The following is an 18,886-nucleotide window of genomic DNA, read 5'->3' as shown; positions in this document are numbered from 1 at the left end:
CCTAATTGACCCTACGGTCCCGACGATGACTAGCCTCCTCCTCTTTAGCGCCACCTCTATTTTAGATTTATTATATTTGAACATACAAACGTTTAAATTTATAATAAATATTTGATTTTTATTTGATTTTAATTATTTTCTACATCTATTCAATATATGTTTTAAGAAAAATTAAAATATTACTAACAAGGTTACCGATGGAACAACTCTGTTGGTATATTCTAGAAAAAAATGGAAAAGAATCACTACAAATATCACTGCTACTGTTAACTCACTAATGGAATTACAAAGGTATTCTATCGATGATATGTTATATTAACGATGGATATATTGACGGACAAATAAAAACATTAATGGCATTACATATGGTTTTTCTTTCGGTGATATGTTAAATTTACCGATGGAGATACCAATAGAATAAAGTGGGTAATTTTTTTTTTGGCGCACTTTGTTCGTCTGTAAATCCATCGATACATTTATTACTAATGGACTCACCGATAGATCATAAATTACCGGCAAGAATTTTTATGAATGATTGTTTCTGTCTGTGAGCCTATTGATAATATATGTACCGATAGACTGTGAGTCTAAATACCAACAGAAATTTTTGTAAGTAAAACTGTTAAATTTAATAGTGACTAATACAAATCAAGTTTCTTTTTAATTGATTCCGACAAGAGTTATAGGCTAATGTACAACTCTTATTAGTTTTATCCCCTTAAGGTCTCCCCCATTCCAATTAAAACTTCTGCAGTTGATCATTTTTCCTTGATGGATTGTGATTCCGTGTCTAGTCAATTGCTCTCTGATGTCTTTAATCAATTACGACTTTTCAAGTTTTTTCTATTCATAATTGATTTTATTTTTCCTTGCTCTATTTAAATATGAATAATTATTGTTCTCATGTTTATTTTTATTTTAACAAATTGCAAAAACAAAATATCACTAAAATACAAGTCCATTAGTAATATTTAATTTAATTGTAAAATTAAACTAAAGCAATTCCTAATCTTCTTTGAATTTATTTTTTTCCAGAAGCAAATTCTATAAGTGTATACCACTCCGTAAATTTACAGAAATTACCACTCCGCAATACCATTGATAAAACTTTAAACGGACCCATTAAGTAAGCTATTAATTATTTCAAAACAGCACATGTACTTTGGTAGTTCCATAAAGTTTTAACAATTTACAAACAAATACAATCTTACAAAATCTAAAACAAACCATAACAGGTATAGAATTATACATTCATATACTACAAGTTTGTTTTAGAAATAACAATAAAACATGTACATCTACCAACAAAATACATATACTAAAAAAACAATAAAATTAACATTTAATTAAATGTTAAAATTTAAAAAGATAGAATTACTTACAAAAATTGATAAAATCCATCGGTAAATCAGAACACGGATGCTGGACCACAAAACTTCAAGAAATATAGCTTGTTGTGCTGATATGAGGGAGATTTTTGTTTGGGGGGGAGGGGGGCTGGTTGTTTGCAGATGGGGAGAGTTGAGATTAGGAAGAAGAAGGAGAAATAGGGGAGGAGAGGGTCGGCAGAGTTGACATATATTAACTTTTTCCGACGGTTTCACCGACAGAAACTCCGTCGATGAGTACATCGATGATTCTGACGAAAAAATCGACACGTCACCGTACGGATCTGCCATTTCAAATCCCTCAGTGATTCCATCAGCAATTTAAACGGCGAACCAGTCACGTCACTATACGGGCTGTCTTTTTGAATCCGTCGATGATTCCGTCAGAAAAAATAACCCGCCAAAACCTCCACATCAGTGACCTGTTTTTTTTTAATTTATAAACTTTTTCGTCTGTAATTCAGTTGGTAACTACCGACGGAAAGTTTCCATCGGCAGTTACCGACTGAATTACGGACGAAAAATATTTCATCTGTAGTTACCGACTGGATTACGAACGGAAAAGTTTCCGTCGGTAATTTCGACCTCAAATTACCGACAAACATATTCTGTCGGTAAATCCGTTGCTATTTAGTGAATTTCTGGCAGTGATATATATGACGCAATAGCAATGGATTGGAGCATGGATATTTACCCAAATCGGGCTTCAAAATAAATCATAACCGGAATGAACAATTTCCGCTTCCAACATAATTAAACCCCTGATTCTATTGTTGTTGTTAAGACTTTGGGAAAATCAAACTAAAATAAAAGCGTACAAACATAACTATATCTATCCAGCAATATCTTCATTACTAGTCTCTGTTTCCTATCTAACCTGTCCAATAATGATACAAAGTCGTCTCTTTTATTAATAATAATAATAATTTAAAAAAAAAAACAAGTAATTATGCTCCTTAAAGATACAAAATAACTTAGAATGGAATTTCATGCAAGTGGGCAGCTGGGGCATATCTGAAGAGATCGATGCGATGACAGGACTAAAACCTTCCAACGTTATTTGTCTGTGTTTGAATGCAGGAGCCAGCAGCTAGCTGGGGTGTGGTCCAATCTGGTGGTAACATGGGAGCTAGTGGCTACGTACGTATCACCTAATGTCTTCTGGTGTCTTGACCCCTGGTGGACCCTTGGCTCATGGACACAACCAAGCCGACTACCACACGTTATTTCCGTAAGAGAGTGGTGTGGCTCTTGATCAATCCATCCTCCTCTTTGCCTCTTCATGTGCTACGTGACAGACTCCATCTATTATAATCCCTCCAAATCCACCCAAAACCCCACACCTCCCCTCTCATATCACCAGCTCTACTAGTAACAACAACTAAGCCTCTCTCTCTCTCTCTCTATAAATATTCCTTTCTCCTCTTTTACTTTTTTGATTCTTTACCATTTACCTCTGTCTTCCCATGGTTCCAATCTTCCGATCATGCCTTCCCAGCCCAACTCCCACTTCTCCCTTCCAAGGTGTGTGTGTGTATATCTTGCTCCTTCCTCCTGCACTCAAACGCATGCATGCACGCATACTTTTTTTTCTTTTCTCTTTTTGAATGGCAGCATAATTAACATTTTTTTTCATATGTATGGTTCCGCAGGTGGATTGGATTACTGTGTCACAAGAACAGCCAAAGCGAAACTGGTGACAACAGTGACAACAGCAACCTTAACAGTACCAACAACATTGACGACAGCAACCCAATCTCTAACTCCATAGAATGCTACGCTTGCACACAAGTAGGAGTCCCTGTCTTCCACTCCACAAGCTGTGACCAGGCCCACCAGCCTGAATGGGAGGCCTCCGCGGGCTCATCATTAGTCCCCATCAAAAACCGGCTCGGTTCCAGAAAGAGCCCAGCTAACCGAGCCCAATCTCGCCGGCCGGCCGGTCCATTAGGAACCGTTCTCGATCCACGTAGCAAGCGCGTACAGAAATGGAACCGGGCTTTCCTGCTAGCACGTGGCATGGCTTTGGCAGTCGATCCCTTGTTTTTCTACGCTTTGTCGATAGGGAGAAACGGGGCCCCTTGCTTGTACATGGACGGTGGGTTGGCCGCAATCGTGACCGTCCTTCGCACGAGTGTGGATGCTATACACTTGTGCCATCTGTGGTTACAGTTCAGGTTGGCTTATGTGTCAAGAGAATCTCTTGTTGTGGGGTGCGGGAATCTGGTGTGGGACGCACGTGCCATTGCATCTCATTACGTGAGGTCTCTCAAGGGCTTTTGGTTTGATGCTTTTGTCATTCTTCCCGTTCCTCAGGTTCGAAATTTCTTTTTGGCTTTAATTGACTTTCCCAGGCTTCTGGTTTCTGAAAATAATGCCAGATGGATGGATTTTTACTGAATTATGACTTGGAGGGTGCTGCCTGAAGATATAGATAGGGTAGCTTGTACATGATTAACACGTGTGTGTTTTTTTTTAAAAAAAAATATTATGTTACTATTATTTTCTTACATCTTTTTGGTGTCTAAGGATCGGTATGGATGCTTGCTTGCTGGGGGTTTACTCGGGTGTAAAAATTGTTTTTTAAAATATTTTTTTATTTGAAAATATATTAAATTACTGTTTTTTTTTATATATTAACAATCTTAAAATATTAAAAAAAAAATAATTTTTAACCAGAAAAACAGGTTTTAAAGCCATTATTTTGAGTATATTCGTTTTCTATTCAATTATGGTATCTATAGTTCCTGAATGATCATGATTTGAAAATTTGATAGCACTGGGTATTTGTTTAGTGGGGGAGACGACCCCACCATGGATGTAGCCAAGTGTTCATTTTTCAGCTTAATGTTTTCGTACTATGCTCTAATGATGAGCTTTAGATTAATGGAACTAGGAAGGTAGCTTACATTTTATCTTTATTATGATAAAAGATATTGATTTGACGGTTGAGCCTTTGTCCCAGTACTGTTTGATCTTGTTCATGGAAAACCAGCAGAGGTCATGCAAGTGCTGTTTTTCTTGATTATCTTGAAGTTCATTAGTAAATGATGATTGCTTAATTTCTCAAATAATCTTTTCTTTATACTATGGTTTCCAGTTCTACTATCTTACCACCATATAGTGTTTACTAATTCCGCCACCCGTTGGAGCTTGATGCTTAGCTCATCCTCTTTGTTTTGCAGGCTGTATTTTGGTTACTTGTACCCAAATTAATCAGAGAAGAGCAGATTAAGCTCATAATGACAATACTTTTGTTGATCTTCTTGTTCCAATTCCTCCCTAAGGTGTACCACTGCATATGCTTGATGAAAAGAATGCAAAAGGTCACAGGTTATATCTTTGGCACCATTTGGTGGGGCTTCGGCCTTAATCTCATTGCCTACTTCATTGCCTCTCATGTAAGTTACTAGTATTTATGTGCTCATGCTAAGCTTCTTGTACCATCAATGTTGGGAGTGCAATAAGCTTTATGTTTAATGCCCCTTTTCCTTACTTTTGCAGGTTGCAGGTGGATGTTGGTATGTCCTCGCAATACAACGCGTTGCTTCATGCCTCAGGCAGAGTTGTGAGAGTAGGCCTAATTGTGATCTCTCTTTGGCTTGCTCGGAGGAGGTTTGCTATCAGTTCCTGTTACGAGCAGGCACAATTGGAAATCCATGCGCTGGTAACACAACACATACTGTTAGAAAGCCTATGTGCCTGGATGTTAATGGAGCATTCAATTATGGGATTTACAAGTGGGCTCTTCCAGTCATTTCTAGCAATTCTTTGTCTGTGAAAATTCTTTATCCCATTTTCTGGGGTTTAATGACCCTCAGGTAAATGATAAAACAATTAGTTTCACCAATTTTGATACTCCGCGTCATCTCTTGGATCCATTTTGTATGTTGTCTGATGGACTTGTTAGCCTTCAGGATCATATTTGAGCGCCCCCCTTTTAGAGTCCTCTGCTGTTTTGCTATGTTGACATCTAAAAAATAAGAAAAAGAAAGATTCTTGATATTTCCTGTCAGTCTTTAGTTTAATAGCAGATTAGGTAATGACTCATGAGTCCTGAACTTGCTTGGTAGTCGATAGTCTTGGAGATCCTAATATATTGTGCCTATGTGTGCAGCACCTTTGGCAATGATCTTGAACCAACAAGTCACTGGCTAGAAGTAATCTTCAGTATATGTATTGTTCTCAGTGGTTTAATGCTCTTCACTCTACTGATTGGGAACATCCAGGTGAGCTGATTCAAACACTCCTAATTTTGTGGATGCCAAACCTATTGATCATTAATAACCTGTTCAATGATGGGAAATTATGATTTCAACAAAGGTGTTCTTGCACGCGGTCATGGCAAAGAAGAGAAAAATGCAGCTGAGATGCAGAGATATGGAATGGTGGATGAGGAGGAGACAGTTGCCTTCTCGTTTGAGACAGAGAGTTCGCCATTATGAACGGCAGAGATGGGCAACCATGGGAGGTGAAGATGAGATAGAACTAATCAAAGACTTACCTGAAGGACTCCGGAGAGATATCAAGCGCTATCTTTGCCTAGATCTTATCAAGAAGGTGACAGAAATGACCGCTTAGAAATGATAACTGCGTTCTCTTTATTTATTGGGAGACTAGCGACCTAGAATTAGCTTTACTTTATATGCTGTTCAAGCAAAAAACATATTGCTGATTTTGCAAGGTTGTTTAGCTGTCAGATAAAGGATATTTCAGAAGAAAAAGATAACATTTTTGAGAGGTTATATGCACAATTGCAAGTCAAAGAAGGCACCTTTAACATCTTAGAAGTTATTCTTCCTAGAGCGATCTTCTCCAGAAAACAGCAGCACTGTTGTAGAGCTTAGAGTTCTACTGTGACTGCAATTTTTTTTATTTTTTCCAGGTACCGTTGTTCCACAACCTGGATGATCTTATTCTTGACAACATCTGTGATCGGGTTAAGCCCCTTGTTTTTTCTAAAGATGAGAAGGTAAAACTTGAACTATATTTATATCATTTTACTAACCTGTCAAACACTACCGAAAATCACTTCATTTTTTTGCCATTCCATGATACAGATAATCAGAGAAGGAGACCCAGTGCAAAGGATGGTGTTCATTGTTCGTGGGCGTATAAGGAGTAGCCAGACTCTTAGCAAAGGCATGATGGCAACTAGTGTGCTTGAGCCAGGAGGCTTCCTGGGTGACGAGCTGCTATCCTGGTGTCTTCGCCGTCCATTCATAGACCGACTTCCAGCCTCATCAGCGACATTTGCTTGTATTGAATCGACAGAAGCATTTGGTCTTGATGCAAACCATCTTCGGTACATCACAGATCACTTCCGCTACAAATTTGCCAATGAAAGACTTAAGAGAACTGCAAGATATTACTCATCAAACTGGAGAACATGGGCAGCAGTCAATATACAATTCGCTTGGCGACGTTACAGAATGAGGACTAGGGGACCGGTGATTCCTGTAACAGAAAGTGGAGGTACTGACCGCCGGCTCCTGCAGTATGCTGCAATGTTCATGTCAATCAGGCCACACGACCACCTTGAATAAACCATTGCTAGCAGCTCTTCAGTCATTGTTTCAATAAAGTCTTGTTTCTGTAGGCGGAAAATCCTTCACCGGAAAACACCTACACGGTGTTGATGTTGGTTGGTTTAACTGTTTATATAAACAGTTAAACATTTTAATTTATATCTTTGCCCCTTGGCTGACCTGGTGAGCACGTGTAAACTAAATGGAAGGTCGCAGGTCAAAGTTACACTGGGAACATTACTGGGTCTTACGTTATAAATGACATCATGTTTCTACTTTTATATATATATATATATATATAAAAAGGCCCATGGATCTAATTGGGCCAACACAAATATCTCTCGACCATGTCCATACAGTGGAATACTTTTAAACAAAGATTAAGTGTGATTTTAATAATAATAATAAAAAAAAAAGCTAATGAATTTAAATAATTCTACAAGTTAGCACACCCTGTTTATGGAAGGTCGCTTAAAAAAGATGTATTATTTAAATATAATGAATATCATATAAAATACTTTCTTTCAATCTGACTACATCGAATTGTTTCTTTCGGTCTATAAACAATTTGATGGAGCCTTATACAAAGAAAATGAAGGTTTTAAGTAGTTACATGAAGATTTATCACAATTAATTGAGGTTTAATCACTATTATAACTTGATTTTCTTATCTTTTTTTTATTAATCATTTTTAAAAAATCTAAAAATAACAACAAAATCCAACAATAAATATTAACATTATTGATAGATATAGATCAATGCTGACGGGTTGGTGTGGTTGGATTTGTGAGAAAATAGAAGGTTGCTAGATTTATTTATTTTTACACGAGGAAGAAGAAGAAAAATAAAAGGGAGAGAACTATTGGTTATAACTTATTTATATTTGTCGACAAAATAATTATGTCGATACTTTTACTGAAAAATAATGCATGTCAATTTTTTTATGAAATTTCTTTTTTTAATTTTTTTTTATTTTACAATTTCATCGAACAGTGAGGAAGTATCACTTGTAAAATGTGTTATGATAATGGAAATTAAATGAACTTGAGAGAGCTTTTGGACTTATACAACTTGTATTTATAAGTAGAGGGTGTTTTACATAAATTATTTTATATAAAAATGTTATAATTCTCATACATTTGTTTTCCATAAAATACTTTAGTGGAAAACATGTCAAAGTAAAATTTTATAATCAATCTTGATCAAAAATATTTTCAATTTACATTATATAAAATATCTTATAAATTATTAATTTATAATATCATATAACAACTTCAATCATTATTATCGATATCGTCATCGCCGCCACCATCTCTTCATCCCTCCACCACTACCCTTACTTTTACCACTATTGCTAATCCATCATGACCACCACCCTTACCATTATTGCTTCTACTCCACCACCATCACCACCACCTCACCTCCATAACATCCACCACAACCTCATTGCTCCACTATCCACCACAACCTTCCACCACCATCACTCCATCGTTGTTGTTATCATTGTCACTCTAATTTCATCACCTTCACCTCTACCCTTGCCCTAACCCCATTACTATAAAACTACATAGTTATCACTACCAGCATATCATCACTATAAAACATCATTGTTATTCTACTTTATTTGCATTTTTTACATGATTATTTATCAAAACAATATGAAAAAATAATATAAAATATTTTATAAGAAAATAATTTACTTGTAAATATTTTCTTTTTATAATATATTTTATACAATACCAACACCTTGTAGTTTTAGAATAATTTTAGAGATGCAAAGATAACCATTATACTAAATATTAAAATGCATGGGATATTCATTGTAGATGCCAACACTGTTCACACGCACACACAATTCATTGTGGATGACCTTGATTATTTTTTGAAAATTCATTTTAGTCTTCAAAATTTTATTTTAGGCAATTTGATTTTTTAAGTTCAGTTACTTCTGATTTCTTAGTCAATGTGGGATTGGAAGAATAGGGACCGAAATGAAAAAGGCATCAAACATGGGTGGTGTTCTAGAAGTTTTGAGAAAGATACACTTTGATCCTCTAACTTTCAAAATAACACAAATTATATGATTTTGGTGCCTTAATTTTTTTTAAATTCAATTTTTGTTAATTTTGTAGTCCCTAGTTAAGAGAGAAGAGAGAGAGGTCACCGCATTCTGGCAGTTGAGAGCGAAAAATGACATCAACACTGATTTATGCCATAAAAAAGTCAATGTTTATGTGAAATAGTTTCATTTGATAAGTAGAGTTCATATTAGATGTTTTTCTTACTTTTAAAGTTCATGGAAAAAAAAAAGATCTGAGCTTGGTTTGATTTTTCGTATCGAGTGGATTTTGGTTTTTGGGATGATTTTCTGGCTTTTAAGGCTATAAATGGGTTTATAACGGTTTCAAAGGTGTTTTGTAAATTTTTTGGATCATAATAGGTTGAAAAACTGGTTTTGGGTCAAAACAACTTAAACCCTGATTTTTTCGTCACCATGGTGGCTGGAATCTAGGCAAATCAGACGATACATCGTCTGATTTTTCTTTTCAAAAAAAATTAAGGCTTATACAACATGTCATCTACCCTAGTTGCAACAAAAAAATAATAACCCAGACACGCAAGCCCTAACAAAATGGTACAGGCCCAACATCGTCTAGTCTTTGCTTTTTTTCTAAAATATTTTTTCTAATTATTTTTAAAAATTAAGTTTTTTATATGGTTTTTTTCTCTAATTTTTTTTATTTATATTTAGATTAATACTCCTTCTCTCTTTCATTTTGTTTACAGAGAATATTTTAAATGACAATTATTTTTTTGGTTATACATTTAAATTTTAAAGAATTTTTATGATTCATCTATAATTTTTTTTTTATCTTTTATATAAATGAACTTTATTTTTGAAAATAAAAAAATATTTTCATATTATATTTCTAATATGTGCAATCTTGAATAGTATTTTTTCCCTTTTATTTTATTCAATCATGTTAATTTGTCTCTTTATTTCTATTATCATTTGATTGATCATAAAATTATTATTTTAATAAATAAATTTAGTAAACACAACCGGGTAAATATCTCGTCTTGGAAGATTAAATATTTTGATCTATATCTGTTTTTTAATTTTTTTAATTTTTTTTAATTATTGTTTATGTTTTTTTTCATTTATTAACACATATAATTCTTGATTTATTTAATTACATGTATGCATAAGTTTTTTAATTTTAACTTAAAAAAATTTAAATATAAAAACGTATTGGAAAAACCTATATATATATATAATTTTTTATTTTAAAAAAATATTTAATCTACAACGAAACGGATTCAAGTACCTAGTATCATTAATTTAATGAACATAGAATGCTTAAAAGAATTCCTAGAAAAAATCACTTTTCTCTCTTACATGCATTATTCTAGAATTGAAAATAAATTCTAACATTGTAGTTGTTGCTTCAAATGTTATGATTTCTTACGGAGTTTTCAAAGCTCCTTATTAACTTTCCAAATCTTTTATTGGGAAAATTCAAGTAGAGAAGAAACTCGAGTCATCCTCTTGGACAAAAAAAAAAACCGTGAGTAATTTAAAATAAAACTGAATTTTTTTATTAAAAGAATGTAGTTTAACTATTTTTAAAAAATAAATTCATGGTTGAATTTACTATTTATTTCGGGTTAATCAATCTAACCCATCGCAAAGCCTTTGAGCCGAATCGCCCGGGCTTTACACGAATCAACTACATAAATTTCTCTTACCATCGGTGATGCGAAGCAGAAAGCCAAGTGATTGTTCGATCCAAAATCTTACAATATTTATAATTTTAGGATGTTTGCTTCTGGATGGTCAACAACTTGAAAGAAAAACACTGGTTAACAGGGTCTTGACCAAAATTACGTTGTCTTCGAGTTCTTCCAGAAGGGGACAAAAAGTACTGTACGAATTTTCAGTTCAGGAGTCCTGCCATTCTTACTATAACTATTTTTTGCTAGATTATGAGAGATAGGGGGGGAGAGAAGTCATGGATAGATAGAGTTTTAGAAGTAGCCCTAAGGTCACGGCTTATTTGTCTCCAAATAAAGGGCTGAGAGATGACAGACCAGAAAAGCTTCCGCCAAATTTAGGAACTCAATATCCAAGTTCTACAGGATTTCTCGTTTCACTTTAATAGCAACAACAAAAAAATAACATGGACATTATCATCATCATCATCTTCTTCTGCTGGCCTCCCTGAACACCTTTCCTGCGTGCCCTTCGCTAGCTTTTTCTAGGGTTGTTAGACCCTCCCTAGATAGCATTTGATATAGAATTAGTAGCTCCATGTTCAACTCAGGTATGTAATGTTTAGGCCTGATAAATTGAAGTAGAGCTTTAATTAATCAACTGGGGTTGGTGTAATTATATTAATTAATTTAGAAGAGTGATAGTTACATCGATGAAAAGAAGCTGCACTTTTAGTGCCTTGTCAGCCACCGAATGTCTCACCATGATTCCATTTTCAGCGTTGCACAGTCTGGTTCTTCTAAGTAGATCAAAATACGTGCATGTTGGTTGTAGCTCATATGAAATCTTCTGTCATTTTAAGCAGGTTCCTTGGCATCTCAAAGGAGCCCATTGTATCAGCTAGATGGGGTTGAAGTTTGCGAAGCAGGGGCCAGGAAAGGCTTTGAACACAGATTTGTCTCATGCTCAACTCTCATTGATTAATTGTATCACCAAGAGTATTTATATTCGTAACTGGGTATCCAAGCATCGAAGGCGAATGCTTGTTGCTGGTTATGATCTTGACATGTCTTATATCACAGGTCGTATATTGGCAATGTCATTCCCTGCAGAGCGTGTGCGAGCAATGTATCGTAATCCTCTCTGGCAGGTGAAATCTGTACTGGACATGCGGCATGGGGAGCATTACAAGGTGCTTATTTTATATTTTATTGTTTGAACGGAAAGCAAAAGAAAATGACTTTGACAGAACTCTCTTGCTTATTTCTCGAGATATTCCCTCATAGGGTGGCCACACACTGTGATGTTTTGGTGACCATTACTTGAATAAAATCAATACATAATCTTCTTCTTCTTTAGGATTGGATGAGTTTCCACTCGTTTTTAATGCCATGTACGGAATGTTGATTCACGAAAGGAATGTGCAGAACTGTTTCTTGGCAATCCATTAAATGCATAGTGTTTTACCTTCTGATTTTGCCCCACACTTATTCTTTTATCAATCAATTATCTCTTACCTTTTGTTGGTATTTCGCAGATTTATAATTTGTGTATTGAGGAAGCTTATGATCCATTACATTTTCATGGCCGTGTTGAGACATATCCTTTCGACGACAACCATGTCCCACCTCTTGAAATGATGAAGCTCTTTTGTGAGAGTGTGGGTTCATGGCTATCATCTGACCCAAGAAATATCGCAGTCGTACACTGCATGGTATAACTGTTTAGTCCGTTTCTCAAAGAAGGTTTCTTCATTTCGATCTTTGATTGTCTTGATGATTTTAGGCTCTTCTAATTCTAGTTGCATTACAGCATACAAACTCAACTTCAGAGTTCATTTACGCTGGAGCATGTATGCAACTTAATTACTGTGTACTGGTAGCCTAATATTTTTGAAAAATCAAGAATTCAAAATTTCCACGTCTTGAAGCCTTTGTAAAATTAAAAAAAAAAATACGTGCTATCTTGGCTGTTAGAATTTTCAAGAAAAACATGATTGTTTTGCTCATAAATTCACATATATTACAAAGTGTTGGGAATTAAAAGCTGAAAGAGAAAATCTTAGAGGAATATTTTTCGTTGATCTTTCTTATCTTGTTCTTTTCTTAGTTTCTGTGTTTTTCCTATGAATTTTGCAGGCAGGCAAAGGTCGAACAGGCTTAATGGTATGTGCCTACCTTGTTTACAGTGGCATGACACCTGAGGATGCTCTTCAGCTATATGCAAATAAACGCACCACCAATAATCAAGGAGTAAGTCACAATGCACAGTCAGTAAGAAAATGATGCAATGTAATTGACAGTGGTTGCAACAATTTGCTGAAACTCTTTTACACTAAAAAATGCATGTGATTCTAGGAAAATAGAGGAGAGTCTGAGCACCTTGAGCATGTGGTGATTTCTGATAAGGTTTAAAAAACTTTCAAAATGCAATTAGACTGACTCTGATGCTCCTAGTTGTATAATAGATAACTCAGAATCTTGAAGTGAACATGATTAGATTAGTAGAGTCACCTAATAAGTAATATCTAAATTTTGGGTTAGAACAGCTGATAGTGGTGAATCTGTTCTGTTATCAACTTTCATACATGTAAATTGTAAACAACTATCTGTTTTATCGTTCTGATTAGATTCTTACAGAAGAATCGAAGTCCCCTTGAATACCTGTTTGTCTGCTCTCTTGGGGAGTCTGATAGAGAATTGCAGCTAAACACAGTATCATGCATGTTCTGCAGGTCTCAATACCAAGCCAACGTCGTTATGTGGGATACTGGGCAGAGGCACTTTCTTTTCCCAAGAGAGTTTATGATAGTCATAGAGGTGATGGTCATACACCTCCTGAAGTGATCTTGCCTCAATCTCGTATCAGAGAATTGCGAAGAATTCGACTTTATGACATGGTTAACACTGAATCCGTTTTCTTTGTGGTCTCAGAGTTACAGGAGGTAAGCACTGGGCACTCCCAAACGGATTTCCAGGCACATCAGCTTTTTTACTTGCTTATGGTTTTTTGCCCTTATGCAGATTTAAGTTTGTAGTGCTAACTATACGATCTCCTGAAATTCTTAAAATTCATGGAGCGAGTGTAAATGCTAGAGATTAATGTCAGGCACATGCATTTGCTTCAGGTCCTTATCTGTGGTCATTTCTAATATTACTCGGCTCTTTTTACCAGAATAAACATGGACGGCAACTGGCATGTGTAATTTACTAGGAAATTAACAGCTTGTCAATCTGAGAATTAAAAGGAAATAAATTGCTTGATACTGTGCTATGAAGCCATTGTTTGTTCGATTTCCTAGCAAGACACATTAAGTGATTCTGTGAGTTCAATTCTGGTACCAATTGAGTGAAAATCAGAACTTGTATCTTCTCAGCCACATGAAATTATCTGAAATATTGATTCTTTGGTTTTTTTTCAGATTCCAGGTCAGCTGTACCGTCCATCTGTGGAAGTTGCCAAGAGTTGCCTACGACCAATTATCAAAGGATATCAGAGAAACAGCAGTCCTCAATATTACATCTCCTTTACGGAAGGCAATGAAGAAGAAGAGGAGGATTTAAAACCCGCAGAATCGCGCCTCATTGTTCAAATGGACACAGAGAGTCCTATAATCTACCAGAAGACCACTCTTGATTATTATTTTGATAAACCTATACGAGTAAGTTGCAAAGACCAAATCTTTAACATTTAGGAGTACATGAAATTATTTTACATATTTTGCGTTTGATTTTCTGCTACACATTCAGACTTCAGAGTCTTGTGCAGTCTGCAATACACCAGACAAATATTCTGAAGAACCACAAAGACAATTCTGGGAGTAATTTAAATAGACAATTATAGGAGTGATTTGCTAGCATTTAAGCCTAGAGCATGCAAGTTCACATGGTTGATGTATGTGACTCCTTGAGTTTACTATGGAGATTGTTTCAAAATGACCATTACATGTGCTCAAGCCTATTTTCAGAACATTTTTCATTCTTTTAAGGTTGTGTAATTGTTGCCTTTAATCAAAACCAGTAACTTGAAATTAATCATAAATGACTGGCAGGTCAAGGGAGATGTGCGTGTCATATTCTACCAGAAAATGATAGGAGGGCGTCTCTTCTATGTCTGCTTCAACACAGCTTTCATTAGGAATGGCTTGCTGCAGGTAAATTTTATCAGTTATAATTTTGCAGGTTTAGGATTCCCTCTGCAGCGTTCCAGAGTAGGAAAAAAGATCACAAACCCGTGCTTTAAGGGCATAAGAATCAGGTTCAGGATTGAATGTTGATCAGAGTTTTCTTCTCTAACTTGCAGTTCTCAACACGAGATTTGGATAAAGTTGGGACTAAAGGCAGATCGATATGTGGCCCTGCCTTCTGCCTAGAGTTGCTCTTTGCTCCAGCTAATTCAAACCATTCAGGCACGCTAACCGAGGACGTTAATGGTGGCGGCGGTGACGACATTAGTAATGACTGTCCTTGAATCTTAATTCTGATATCCTTACACATACGCACACACCTGATGTGATAGCATTGCAGCCCAGCAGCATATATATAGCTCGTGTATTTGTCTTGCTGTCTACTTTTTCATGGACAGTAGGCATTAGGAATAAGATAGAGTTTAAGAATCCAGACTTTGAGAGCATTTAGCAGAAGATCAGATATGTAAGTAACTGTTTTTTGTGAAAATAGAGAAATCTCTATCGGTAATAAAATTCTAACTTCGCTTGTGCAATGCGCTCCGCTCATCCATTACCTCTGTATTCATGCTAAAACTTGGCCATTGTAATTTATATTATTATGAAAATCTAGGTTTAGTCTAAGTATGATTTATCACCTTAATCTAATTATGATTATGAAAAACTTATTAAAAACATTCCTCTGGTTATAACTACCTAAAACTTGTTTTATTATTATTATTTTTTGTTGGTAATAAACAGGGAAGAAGGCCAAAAACAAATTACATGCAACTAATAAGGGCAAAGCTACCCCGATTATGTGAGTAAACAAAACAGAGGAGAGACCTTTTGGAGATTTTTTAATTGAATAAAAGTGACAAGGGTAGGCTATTCGGCTCAACAAGATGACTTGTCAACTTTGAATATGACTTGAAACATAATGTTATTTTGAGTATTTAAAAAAAAAACAAAAATTAAAATCATATGTTTTAGATTATTTTATATAAAACAAAACTTTAATTAACTTGAGTTAACCCATATAACTAATATATTAAGTCACGAATAAAGTGTTATAAGCGTGAATAAGAACAAATTCCTCCAGTGATTGTAAACCAAGTTTTTTTTCTTCACAAGATTGTGAGACTCCAATTATTTTCAAAATTTATTCACAAGTTATTTATTGTCTATAGGTGATTGTTGAGCTAGCATTGATCCTGAATCAAGAGTCTCACAACTCAACTAATTCAACATCGATGAGTTATTGGATGGATTACCACTAATGAGATACATTCAACATCAAATTGATTTTGTGTTAAGAGCTAGCCTTCCAAATCTGCCATACTATTAAATAAGTCCCAAAAAAAGTGAGATTTTAAAGGAGAAGATAAAGGAGTTATTGAGAAATAGGAAAACTCAAGAGAGACTTAGTCCTTGTGTAGTTCCATTTTTATTGACCATGAAAAGGTTTGAGGTTTTGATGGAAAATAAACTATATATGAACCTAGAAAGGTGTAGTTTATATCTAAAAGACTATTATTTTAAGGCTTCATTGTTAGTGTCGATGACTTACATGTTAATTAGGAGCAAGTTACGACTATTAGAGATTGACCAGCTCTTAAAACAGTTAGTGAGGTATGTAGTTTCCATAAATTGGCTACCTTCTTTCGATAATTGATATGAAACTTCAGTAGCATAGTTGCACTAATTACTGAATGCTTGAAGAGAAGGAAGTTCAATTAGGGAGAAGAGGTAGAAAAAAGCTTTACTTTGATCAAAGAAAAATTAAGCATTACTCTAGTTTTATCACTTTTAAATTTTGACAAATTGTTTGAGGTTTAATGTGATGCTTATGGTGTTGGAATTAATGGTGTACTATCCCAAGAGAAGGGACATGTGGTATTTTTTAGTTAGAAGTTAAGTGATGTTAGATTAAAGTGGTCTGTGTACAATAAGGAGTTTTGTGTTGTTTTTTGAACTTTGAAAAAGTTGGAGTGCTATCTAATAGGTAAGGAGAAGTGTTATAGTCAAAACCTATATAATTATGACTTTCACATTTATGATGGGTTCTTAATGAGAGGTAATTAACTTTGCATTCCTTATATTTCATTAAGAGAGAAAATGATTCAGGATTTGCATGGAGGAGACTTGGTTGGTTATTTAGGGTGAAAAAAGACTATCAGTTTTCATTGAAAAGTATTTTTAGCCTTACATGAAATGGGATATTGGTAAATTTGTGCAAAAATACTATATTTGTCAAACCACCAAAGGGCAAGCACAAAATGCAAGCTAATATATGCATTTGCCTATTCCTAAAAAATATATGGGAGGACTTGTCTATGGATTTTGCACTTGGTTTACCTCATACACAAAGTAAAGTGGATTTTATATTTATTGCAATTGTCAGGTTCTTAAAGATAACACATTCCATCCCTTGCAAGAATACGAATAGTGTTTTTGCAATTGCCCAGCCTTTCTTTCAAGAGGTGATTTGTGTTATATAGGGTGTTAAAGACCATCATTTTTTTATCGATATAGTAAGTTTCTTAGTCATTTTTAGCAAACATTATAAAGGATATACGATTCATCATTACAATTTAGTAGTATAACACATCTATAAATCGATGGGTAAATAGAGTCACTAAATCGAACACTTTAAAACTTGATTTGGAGCATTTGTGGTGTCAAGCCAAAGCAGTAGGATTGTTTCCTTGCACAAGAAAAATTCATGTACAATAGTGTTAAGCACAATGCCAGTAGTGAATCACCATTCGAGAATGTGTATTTGTAATGTCCTAGTCATATGTTAGATCTTGTATCAATTCATAAAGGTGTTGGAATTAGCATGGCTATTAAGTAAATGGTTATAAATGCTAAAGCTACACTAGAAGATGTATGGTAGAAGTTTCTGAATACCAATTCCAAATACAAGAAGGTTGCAAATAGACACTTACTTGTAAAGTATTCAAGAAATGAGATAGGGTGATGGTATTTCTATATATATATAAAAAAAGATTCCCGATAGGGATGTATAGTACATTATAACAGAAAAAATATGCTTTTTACACCATAATAAAGAAGATTAATGATAATGTTTGTATTATCAATTTGCCAGATAATATAGATATTTCTATAATATTCAATGTTTTTTTCTTTACCTTCATTATGATGACAACCCCTTATATATAGAATTTAAGGTTAACTCGAGGTCAAGTTTTTACTAGTATACAGGACTAGTATGAAATACATTGCGAATATATTTATAGACCAAATATATATAAGGTATTTATAAACCAAATAGACAAGGTAATGCCTGAAAAAAGTCTGAACATGTTAAATGTGCAGCCTGATAAAAATAGTTTAACATTTTGATTTGACCATTAAATTAGATTGGAATTTTGACATAAGCTTTTAAAGTCCATGTTTTATATAGTGTTAAACTTTTATTACCATCAGATGTCGAAAAGATCCTTCAATAAGGCCCATATGTTACTTTTAGAGATTTGTTATATTTTTCTAATTGATTTAGAATTTTTTTTTTCTAGTTGGATTAAAACTTTTTAATTATTTTTATAGCTTTTTTTTAATATGGCCCATATTCTTCGGATATCATTGGTTGACCAAACAATTAAGCATAGTTCACTTGAGAAAAAATAAAAGGCCCATTTTTTAGACAAAGAATACTCCTCATAAACATGAAAGGTTCCTTATGATCTTTTGAGATTCATTTGTATTGTAGGCGGGTTTAAAGAACCTGGTAGTTTTGAATAGTTAGTTGTAGATCTACCACTAGTGAATAGTATAGAAAGCCTAGCAGACTCATTTATGGACAATGGGATAGAGCTAAGCCCAATAAGAGGTATGTTCAGGTTAGAAGAATAGTCTAATAAGAAAAGCCCATAATTATTTATCCAATAGTTAGATCGAACTCAAGTTTTATCAAATGATTATACAAGTCTAGTTCTATAAGAAGGTTGGAAGGTTATAAACAACTAAGGTAAAAAATACCCTAAAATTAGACTTGCAATATGATGTTTCAACTAATTTTGTTATTTTTTCTTTTTATTTTTAGATTTTAGCTTAATTTTGAATT

At 34.5% G+C, this 18,886-nt stretch overlaps 2 protein-coding genes across 2 annotated transcripts; both read left to right on the top strand.

Annotated features, from left to right (window-relative positions):
• Positions 1-2,707: 2,707 nt before the first annotated feature.
• LOC133671362 (cyclic nucleotide-gated ion channel 2) lies at positions 2,708-7,201 on the top strand. Its single transcript, XM_062092101.1, has 8 exons — positions 2,708-2,912; positions 3,041-3,704; positions 4,574-4,789; positions 4,893-5,209; positions 5,506-5,617; positions 5,712-5,948; positions 6,274-6,360; positions 6,449-7,201. The coding sequence occupies exons 1-8, from the start codon at positions 2,875-2,877 to the stop codon at positions 6,932-6,934; spliced, it is 2,157 nt and encodes a 718-aa protein (XP_061948085.1). The 5' UTR covers positions 2,708-2,874; the 3' UTR covers positions 6,935-7,201.
• Positions 7,202-11,535: 4,334 nt separating this feature from the next.
• LOC133670801 (phosphatidylinositol 3,4,5-trisphosphate 3-phosphatase and protein-tyrosine-phosphatase PTEN1) lies at positions 11,536-15,101 on the top strand. Its single transcript, XM_062091407.1, has 7 exons — positions 11,536-11,823; positions 12,169-12,345; positions 12,770-12,883; positions 13,366-13,575; positions 14,053-14,292; positions 14,683-14,784; positions 14,934-15,101. Exons 1-7 carry the CDS (start codon positions 11,536-11,538, stop codon positions 15,099-15,101), a joined length of 1,299 nt encoding a protein of 432 aa, XP_061947391.1.
• The last annotated feature ends 3,785 nt before the right edge of the window (positions 15,102-18,886 follow it).

The sequence above is a fragment of the Populus nigra genome, chromosome 13 (assembly GCF_951802175.1).
Source record: "Populus nigra chromosome 13, ddPopNigr1.1, whole genome shotgun sequence".
Classification (NCBI taxonomy): Eukaryota; Viridiplantae; Streptophyta; class Magnoliopsida; order Malpighiales; family Salicaceae; genus Populus; species Populus nigra.
This window is presented reverse-complemented; position numbering and strand designations above follow the sequence as displayed.